At 36.2% G+C, this 10,001-nt stretch overlaps 2 protein-coding genes across 3 annotated transcripts; both read left to right on the top strand.

The window, feature by feature from the left end:
• Positions 1–63: 63 nt before the first annotated feature.
• Positions 64–6,089, top strand: EMC1 (ER membrane protein complex subunit 1). 2 transcript variants are annotated; one of them, XM_018029961.2, is made up of 15 exons: positions 64–428; positions 506–621; positions 735–918; positions 1,519–1,674; positions 1,751–2,084; positions 2,231–2,534; positions 2,674–2,694; positions 3,099–3,274; positions 3,815–3,976; positions 4,071–4,355; positions 4,553–4,748; positions 4,841–5,038; positions 5,111–5,236; positions 5,348–5,575; positions 5,651–6,089. In XM_018029961.2, exons 1-15 carry the CDS (start codon positions 298–300, stop codon positions 5,809–5,811), a joined length of 2,778 nt encoding a protein of 925 aa, XP_017885450.1. In that variant the 5' UTR covers positions 64–297; the 3' UTR covers positions 5,812–6,089. The 2 variants fall into 2 exon arrangements, with proteins under 2 accessions (XP_017885450.1, XP_017885451.1); XM_018029962.2 differs by lacking the exon at positions 2,674–2,694.
• A 432-nt stretch (positions 6,090–6,521) lies between these two features.
• On the top strand, positions 6,522–9,795 carry LOC108628214 (uncharacterized). The gene is made up of 3 exons (XM_018029986.2): positions 6,522–7,514; positions 7,586–8,031; positions 8,276–9,795. Exons 1-3 carry the CDS (start codon positions 7,319–7,321, stop codon positions 8,459–8,461), a joined length of 828 nt encoding a protein of 275 aa, XP_017885475.1. The 5' UTR covers positions 6,522–7,318; the 3' UTR covers positions 8,462–9,795.
• The last annotated feature ends 206 nt before the right edge of the window (positions 9,796–10,001 follow it).

Below are 10,001 nucleotides of genomic sequence, written 5' to 3'. Positions count from 1 at the left end.
GCACAGTATTTTTGTGAACGTTTTGCGTATGGTTTATAGGTTAAGTTAGGTTAGGTTTGTACTGTTCGTGATGGTGGTGGTGATCGTGAATCGTGGTATTCATGGTGAGTAGTCGCATGGACCTGAAAGCCTGAAGGGCGGTGTGTGTGCATAGTAGTGCATAGTAGTCGCAATTACTTGGTTAGGGTACTGTGTACTGTACGGTGTATTTAAATATGCAATAACAACTTGATAGAAATCGAAAAGAATTTTGATTAACTTCTCGTGAACTCGTTGTGTCACTTTTATTAAAAGGTTATGGCTGATTTATTCTTGTTTAATCGGAATTTAAACCGGTTGTCAATTATTTTTCAATTGTTAATCGTGTGTATTACATTATTTCGCGATTCGAATTGTTTATACGAGGACCAAGTAGGAAAGTTCGATTGGTGAGCGTAAACTTCATTTAAATAATTTATTGTATACATCATAGTAGTTAGTATTTATACACGTGTTTCTTTTATAGGAAACAGAATTATGTCGGAAAAATAAGGTTCGCCCATTTCGATACGGTGTCTAATACAAAAAAGATAATTGTAGCTACCGAGGAGAATGTAATCGCTGCGATTAACTTAAAATCAGGTACAACATTCACACTTGTTACACATTTTCCTGTTTTTCTGCACATCTGTTTCTGTTAAATTATATGAAATGTTTCATAACTGAAGCCCGATTGATTCAAATGATAATTTCAGGCCAAATTTTATGGAGGAGAGTTTTAGAAAAAGGTGAGCCAGGCAACATTCTAGCTATAGGAGGAATCCAGGATGGTGAACTTGTTACTGTTAACGGAGGAGTGCCTGCGATAGTTAGAGCTTGGGACTTGGCAACTGGAAATATAATACATGAATGGCCGATAGCTGAACTCAATCATGGAAGGTAATATACAATTATTCGATTATAAATTACATAAATCTCCAATGTTTCCCTTTAGGGTCTCTAATCTATTGATCGTTTCATGATTATTTCTATTACTCATTACTATAGTTATGCATATATCGTTGTTTCACATGTTTACTAGTATCGCTATTTATTACTTAATATTATTGGTTTTACAGACGATTTTCTCCATTTATATCGTTTTCAACAGTCGGACTATACAGTGCGAAAAGGTTTCTCTCGTTATATATTATCGAATTATTGTCGTTACAATTACTATTATCCTTACTGTTACACGTGGCTATACATACTTACTTGCTGCACAAAATCTCAGATCTTCATTAATTTACTTGTCTCTCTTTTCACACGTGCCAAGTGGTTTACACGCTGCAGCACTGAAACCAGTATAGAAATAATTATATTTTTTCACATCTCACTGAAATATCTGTTGTATCTTTGTAAAATCGTGATTTACATGTTACATAATCAATACAAATCATGTATAATGGAAATGTACTGAGAAATGAGTTTTAAAATTGACTGGAATCAAGTGAAACATTAATAGTAATTTGCATTGTCTATTTTCTTCTGTGAATTCAGGATTAAGGACGTGAAATGGTATATAAAAGACGGTGTTCTGTACCATATTCTCCCGACTTATAATAACGGTGTGGAGGTAACATCGTACGATGCTAAGACCGGAGATAAGTTGAACTCCAGGAGAATATCAGCTCCGTTCATAACCGAGGAGACGGAGTAAGTGAATTATTCCTCGAAAATCGAATTATAATCAAAGATCCCAAATCCGTAACGTCTAGTATTTCAATTTCAGATGCGTATTGGCAGCTCCTTACCTGACCTGCCTGGAAGGTGACGCCAATCTCATGCTCTTTCAACTCCATCTGTTCGAAAGTAATTCTCAGCCCCAATGGCTGACTATCAATACCATTTTTGGTGCTGGAGCGCAGGGACCTTATAAATTATCCGTTGTTAACGGAGACTATAACGTTGTCAGTGTCAGTGCTGATGGTGGTCAGCGGAAACGATTGCTACTGGTAGAGGAAGTGGCAGTACCCATATCGAGGGATATTGACGGTAATGCGAACCTGTACACCATCAATATTGACGATGAGAAGGTGTTATTGGAAGCTACTTATAATAATGGGGTAAGACTAAATAATTGACGCGTTCTTTACAAAATTAATGTACATTATATTGGTAAATACGGAGGCATAGCCGTCTCTCGATCGGCTTTGACTTCACTTCGCAATTCGTTTCCTTTCGTCTATATCTAATTTCACGCACGTTCCAGGTAACGGAAATCCTAGCTACAGAATTATCAACTTCAAATCCGATTCCTACAATTTCCATGAATGTCTCCCACAACGTTCTATTCCACCCAGTCATTATGGCCTCTACCTGCCTGAAACAATCAAAGGGGATTACCTGCCGTCATCTTTTATCGTCAAAGGATCATAGCGTCGCAATGGTTGGAAGCAATAAACTGATTTGGAGCAGGGAAGAGGCTTTGGCTAGAATCGTCGGAGTCGAGATCGTCGAATTACCCATGTCCGACAGAGACAGAGAGATCGAGACGGAATTCGATCAGAAAGAGAGTGAGTATCGAATCTTTATATTTATCATTTGAATCACGTTAAGTATCCAAGATAACGTGTACTATGAATAGACTGCGGATTTGTATATTACGTTTGTTTAATTAAATTTGTATTAATTATGTTGTGGCCGCCGCGACAGGTGTCGATGTTTACGGTTCATGTAAGTAACTGAAAAGAAAGTTAATTGAAGTTTGAATAGAGCGAAAAAGAAAACGGCGAGTGCATGAGATAATAATTATTGTCCATCGTGTTTATTTCACAGGACTTTATATTACCAGTTGCTTTCCGTTTTTCGTCTAACACGATTTTTCTATTAATAATAAAAGCTGTTTGGCTGCTCAATTGTACACTGTTACGATGCATTAGTAATTATTAGTCAACGTCGTACGCTGTAATTCAATTGATTTCGGAATTACAGAGGATCAAGAATTTCGATCGATTTACTTTTAATTAGACGATCCTTAATGTTTGACCGATTGACTTTTTAGTCTTTCTAGTTCGGGTTTCCTTCTTCATCTCTGTCTCAAAGAGAACATTCTTTAATCGTCCTGTTAATTAATGTAGGGAACGTGCTGAGCATGATGTTAAGGAGAATAAACTCGCAGCTGAAGCAAGCCAGAACTTTTCTGCAATCGATGATTATCAATTTTAAACAACAGCCGTCGGACCAAAGGATGGATCTAGTCAGAGACAAGTTTGGCCTCCACAAGATGATTGTACTGGTCACAGCTGCTGGCAAGGTATCAATTGTTGTTACCCGTTAACAGTTTATTGATAAATGTTTGCATTCACTTATTAATGATAATATTGGCTATACAATCAATCCCAAAAGTTTATGCACTTTAGAAACGCATTTTTTAAAAAGAAATCAGACGTCGGAAGAACATTGCTAATAATAAACAACAAAAAAAATTTTCGATTTTTCCGAGATTTTTCCAAGGGGTACCTTAATCTTCTTATCCTTAATTGAATATTTCCTTCTATACTTTTTAGCACGTAGCTATTTATTATTAGCATTCTTCTTCCGACGTCTGATTTCTTTTTAATTATAGGAAATTCATTTTTCTAAGGTACATAAACTTTTGGGATTGACTGTATAGCCAATACATCCTTAACTGTCTTACTGTCCCTAAATACATATCACACACCTACGCTTTTCCCCATCTTCCTATAGTAAGACCAACTCGTATAACTACCTTAATTCTCATTTAACCGATACGAAAATGAAAACGATAAATGCATATATCGTAATTGTGAATACATATATATAAAATTTTCAGCTGTATGGAATAGAGACTAGAAAAGGAGAGATAATATGGCAGCTGAGAGTCCCAGGCATTCGAGGATTCAGCGAGAAGGAAGACGGTATCGTTTTATACGTTCAAAGAAGCAGCAGACATTTTCCATATCCGCCACAATGCGCACTATTGGCCGAAGATAAAGTAAGTCATATAAACATCGAGTCGTAGTACTCGTTCTAGTCTATAACGTAAGTACAATCTAATTTTTATTAACAATAAAAAAATATCTTGGCAGAATACAGGAAACGCAATAGTGTACACTTTCAACCCGATAACCGGGCAGCCTCTGGATGGTTTCGTGTCTCTACCATATAGAATCAAGCAATCGATGCTTCTCCATGTCCCGATCGAAGATTTTCTACGTGGGATCATTATACTGGATACCAGAGACAAAGTGCATATTTACCCTGAAAGAGCGAAGGCGGTAGCTGCGAAATTGGCTAAGAACATTTATATCTTCACTGCGGACAAGAACAGCGGGGTCTTCTCTGGATATTCTTTGTCTTACAGCACTGCCGAGGTAACTAATGCCAATTCCTTTATTCTTAACTGATTCACTGCGGATTTTAATACAAAAGAAAACGTCAAGATGGAAATTTTATATTATCGAAAAATCGAAACGCAATCTTTATCTTTAAACTCTTTTATAAATCTGCAAATGACCGTTGTCAGTCGCTATGTGAACGATCTGAACTACGTCAGTGCGTTTTTATGTAGGAACTAATCGCCCATAAAGTATGGGAGTTGCTATTGTCTCCAAGAAACCAAAGAATAACTCGTGTAGCCTTGAAAAACCCGATAGAGAGGGTCCACTCCCAGGGCAGAGTTCTGGGCGATAGATCCGTTCTCTATAAATATATAAATCCTAATTTGATCGCTATCGTCACTGAAGGAGTAGGTCACGCTCAGAAAAGTTAGTAAACCGTTTCTTAAAAAATGTCATATCCTCCAATTTGAAAACGAAGAACGCAGGTGATTCGAATTGATTCATTTTTCCATTCGTAGATACCATCAATTTATATTTGTTAGACGTGGTCTCCGGTGCCATGATATTCTCCATAGCTCACAAGAGAGCCAGAGGACCCGTTCACACAGTCCATTCGGAGAATTGGATCGTTTACAGTTACTTCAATGAAAAGAGTCGAAGAACCGAAATAGCGAGTTTGGAATTGTACGAAGGAAAAGTACAAAGCAACACTACAGGTAATGCATGTTCATTGTGATTTCCTCCTCGATTATCTTGCAAGTTATTAATCATTTATGTTTCTTCGATAGTGTTCTCCTCTTTGGCGACTGCCAAACTGCCAATCGTAGAGAGGCAGGCATTTATCTTCCCAGCCTCGATAGAATCGATGAGGGAGACCATCACTGAGAAAGGAATTACCAGTAAACATATAATAGGTGAAGATCCAATAAAATTATGCGCATGTTCTTTATTCTGTTTTATAGTCCTTCCGCTTGAATATGATGCGATGAACAGATGGTGTAACTATACAAATTTTTCTGTGCTAGTTGCCTTGGCTAACGGCGGAGTGTTGGAGCTACCGTGGATGATGGTGGATCCTCGTCGACCGGTAAATCCAGAATCCAGAGAAGAAGGAGTGATTCCGTATACTCCGGAAATTCCTATACATATGGACGCCACAATAAATTACAACCAAAGCGTATTCAGGGTCGCGGGAGTCCATACCAGCCCCAGCGGCCTGGAAAGTACCTGTTTAGTATTTGTACATGGATTAGGTCGGTACACTTTCTTTTTCTCTTTCTCAATAACAAGTATTACGGATATTTATGTATATGTATGTTGTTTTGTAGATTTATTTTACACGAGAGTGGCTCCTTCGAAAACTTTCGACGTACTCAAAGAAGACTTTGACTATTATCTAATAGTCGTAGTTCTAGCCGCATTAGTAATTTCTTCTTACATCGCGAAAAAGTTGGCGTCTCAAAAGGCACAGAAACAGGCTTGGAAATAGCTGATTCGTACTTTATTTATCATTCGGACGCCGTACGTGGTTCGTTCCTCTAGGTGAATTTCTATATATAGGGTAAACGTGCGCGTAAATCAAAGAGTCTGCAATTAATAAAATACGAATTTAATCTTGACACACCATTCGGTCGTCGCTAATTTATTATCTCGTACAATTCCGTTGTTATACAACTTAATGCCGCGGGTGATGTCGCTCCAGCGCCCGAAAATTTAGACTATCTTTCACAATTTGTATTTAGAATCATTAAAGAAATATGTAAATAATTGTATCGTTTCATATCAATTAAAACTGCAACCGTTCCAATAATAATTTCAAGTCCTGTACTCCACGTACGATTCTCCAGTATTTCTTTGAAAAAGACCCTGGAGAGGATCACCAAAATGTGGAACGATCTCTGCTCGTAAGTCTACTGTATTTTATTTATTGAATATTAATTAGTTTAAGTGAAATGATAGCAGATCTCTTCTTGGATTCTACCTGCCGCTGTTCTGACAGCTTCTTATGAAACAGTCTCTACAGAGTGTCCTAGAAAAAGTGTTAGGTACTCACTGCATTTTACGAAAGGAAATTGTTCAGAAATACCTCCGAAATCACCCATTTTCGGCTCCAACACTTTCTGGGACACCCTGTATACTTATTACGTAAACCTATTTGAACATTTCGAACTGCACGTGGTGTTGTGGTCTCTCGCATAGGAACAACATTCACGCATGTGCCCGAGAGATCCTCTCGGAAGGGCGAAGCCCTCCGTTTAATAAGACCGATGGAATTATTTTCTACTTCTCGTTCAATACATTTGTGCCAATTTCAACAATTATTACTCAGTGTCATGTGAACAGAAAGATAAATAAACACGAAACGGTACTCGTGAAACGGCACTGACTTCTAACCAAAAATTAGCTCGTACTATACATTTTATTCTGACACATGATCCAGGAATTCGAGTTTTATAACACGTACACTAATTAATGTAGACAAGACTGATTATATCAAATGAAATCATCGACTGTAATGTTCTCTATTCAAGTGAAAAAGGAAATGTCGACTGAATTGAACAGTATTATGAGTATCACATAGGAGGCACATTTGATTTGTTATACTTTTGTATATACAAACGATTAATGAACATAAAAGATACTCAGTGAAATAATGTTATTTAAAAGTACATTCAAAGGAATTCATGAATCTCAGAAAACAGAGCAATTATGCTGCACTGACAAAGCAATGAATGCTAAGAATCTCTAATATATTTTTAAACGTCAAAGTAAATCAGTATTCAACAGAATTGAATGTAATTCAATTCAGTCTCTGAGTGTACAGGAGGATGAATGCCAACACTTCTGCATCGGCCTATTTTATGACTATTTTAGAATATCATGAACATTGAGCCAAGTGTTATGTAATTGATCTACCCGATGCAAAGTCTAATCAAATATCACGTAAACTTAATTGAAACTTGATCCAAATTCTATGTAAGAAGAAATTTATACATATGGGCCTGACAAAGTTACTGAAGCGTATGCTATATGCAAACTTTGCATCCTGCAGCTCAAAAACGATTGGAATATTAGCACCGTTAACGATCCCACCTCTGCACATTGCATTCTTGTATTACTTCTGGCAAGAATATTCAAGAGATGTTGACAAACAATATTGCTCTTGTTCTTGTTGGGACACAGTGTTCAAAGGTAAGTTATTCTTCTCAGAAACAAGGAAAACAATTAACTTGATGGTAGTATCATGTCCACTGTTATTACAGGATCGTACGAATCGGGTATCGCGTCTTATAAACACATGTACTTCAATGCGACGTCGAACAGTTTAAAAATCTGGATAACAATCGTGATCGGAGTTATCACTCTGTACGAAGTAATGAAACACCTGACATGGTTAGCTTTCCAAAATCGGCTCAGATTTTCAATGATGACACTATTTTCAACCGCTATTTTCTCCCATTATTACACCTGGTGGGTTTATATGAATTATTGGAACGACGAATTCTATTCCCAGTGGTACCATCAATTGTTTTTCTCTGTCACTGAGCTGATATCCACTTTCCTGGTTGTTCATCTGGCAGATAATAAAAACCCAGTGACTCACAGGAAAGCGTTTGGTATTGCCGCAATAGCTATTTTGCATATTGTAGCAGGTGGCTGGGATCAGTTTGTCGCTAATGTCGTCAGAGGCGAAGGATATGCACATCAGGTAAGAATGAGTCATAATTAAACTGCGGATATTTATGCAGAATGAAACATTTTTAATTTCAGTTCAGAAAGTCCTTTAAAAACTATATTCACTTTGCTTCTAATGTTCTAAATATCTTTTTATTAAATGCATTTTCTGCAAACTTTTTGTAACTGTATAAAGTCCACAGTGTGATCATGATACTAAAATGTTCATAGTTAAATGTTTTAGCTTTGATGTTGAGTTAGCGATTTTTGTACAATAGGTCGTACGTGATCTTGGGTTTATGATACCTGACATTCTCCACGTTTGTATACCGTTATGGGCGGTTAAATGGAGAAATATCTATAATCTTCCGGGTTCTGCCAAAAGAGATCCGAGTATCAGAAGAGATCTAGCGTACATGTTAGGGATGATATGCATCGGATTATGCATTTGTGCCATATTGTAATTTCATCGTTATAAACGCCTAAAAATAGTGTCTTAACTTCGAAGGGGAAAGCCACTGTGACAGATAAAGAAACATCACGTTAATACCTTTACTTTAAACGATATTATACGATAGTTGCTCCCTTATTGCTTTCACAGTGGGTTTTTCTCTTGGGAAAAAAATTGTTTCGTTTAAATTATTTTTTAATACAAAGTGTTACGAAAAGATATACGTACATCTAAAAACAATTCGAAGATACATATCCGCGTTTTTAAAATACGTTTGACGGTGCTAGTACTTATGAAATGATGAGTTACATTACAAGATGGCTTTAACATAGACAGAAGAGAATAGCTCGAGCGTACAAAGCATTTTTGTTGGTGAGAGATAGGGAAAACATGCTTTGATATATTCCCATTCATTCTCTTTCTCCTTTGTTCTGACGTCTCTCATTCAAGCGCTCAACCTATTCTCTGGATTCTAATCGACTAATTTTGTAGACAGTTCTCGTTGTGACGTTTGATAGTTCTATACATTATTTCATTAGCCACATTAGTTAAAAATACCTGTAGAGTACAAGTAGTTCGTTACGAAGACATATCCTTAGGTCATTGATTCTTTTTTATCTGTGTCAACTAGTGACCTTATCTTGCCTATTGACAAAATATATGATAAGACCAACAAATAAGTTGTCTAGAGCAACTTACGGATGATACTTATTTCGTAGCATGAGTGTGTTCAACATTTAGATATATGTACTTACTACGTATTTAAGAAGTTTATTTACAAAATCGTTTTGTAGTAGTCACTTAAATCACTTTTACATTTTCGGAGAGAAACGTAATTAATTCTGAAACTCTAAAAGCTATGCACATGGAATATTTGAACAAAAATTATCATATACGAGCCATTTGTTATGAAAATCGGATATCTTAATTTTTTTAATTACTGTGATATTAAAGTTTACGGTTTAACAATAAACGATTTTGCATTTTTAGTTATTAATCGATATATTCAATAATAACTATAATTTAGGGGCTGAAAGATTGTGAAATTGAATTTTTTTCTAAAGTGGAGTTGCCTCATTTTCATAATAAACGGCTGATACAATGTTTAGAATGCATTTCTTATGACTAAAATAGAAATGTAAAGAAGGTGAATGTATAGGCGCAGAGCCTAGCCTTCTCGTTAAAAAAATGTAATAACGGCTACAACGAAGTGCCTAAATGCAACGTGAATTATTTTGAATCCTATCAATGACTTCATGACATGTATTATATAAATTGCTTCTACGAGTAATAATGGACATTATGTAAAAATATCGAAAGCCTATAAAGATAGTGATAATAAAACAATTGTATTAAGAGTTTTATTTCAAAGTACCAAACGTTAATAGTAATCAATTTTACTATTACCAGACAGGAATCTCCTCTCTGCTATTACATTATGTATATATTGTTTTTGTACAGATTGTGCAGCAAGATTGATTTGATTTCCTCTTCGTATATTTCTTTTTATAGGACTAAATCGATAGGAAATCCGTATTGAAACGGTAGAAGTG

This window comes from Ceratina calcarata, unplaced genomic scaffold (assembly GCF_001652005.2).
Source record: "Ceratina calcarata isolate Rehan_Ccalc_2016 unplaced genomic scaffold, ASM165200v1 scaffold511.2, whole genome shotgun sequence".
NCBI classification, from domain to species: Eukaryota; Metazoa; Arthropoda; class Insecta; order Hymenoptera; family Apidae; genus Ceratina; species Ceratina calcarata.
This window is presented reverse-complemented; position numbering and strand designations above follow the sequence as displayed.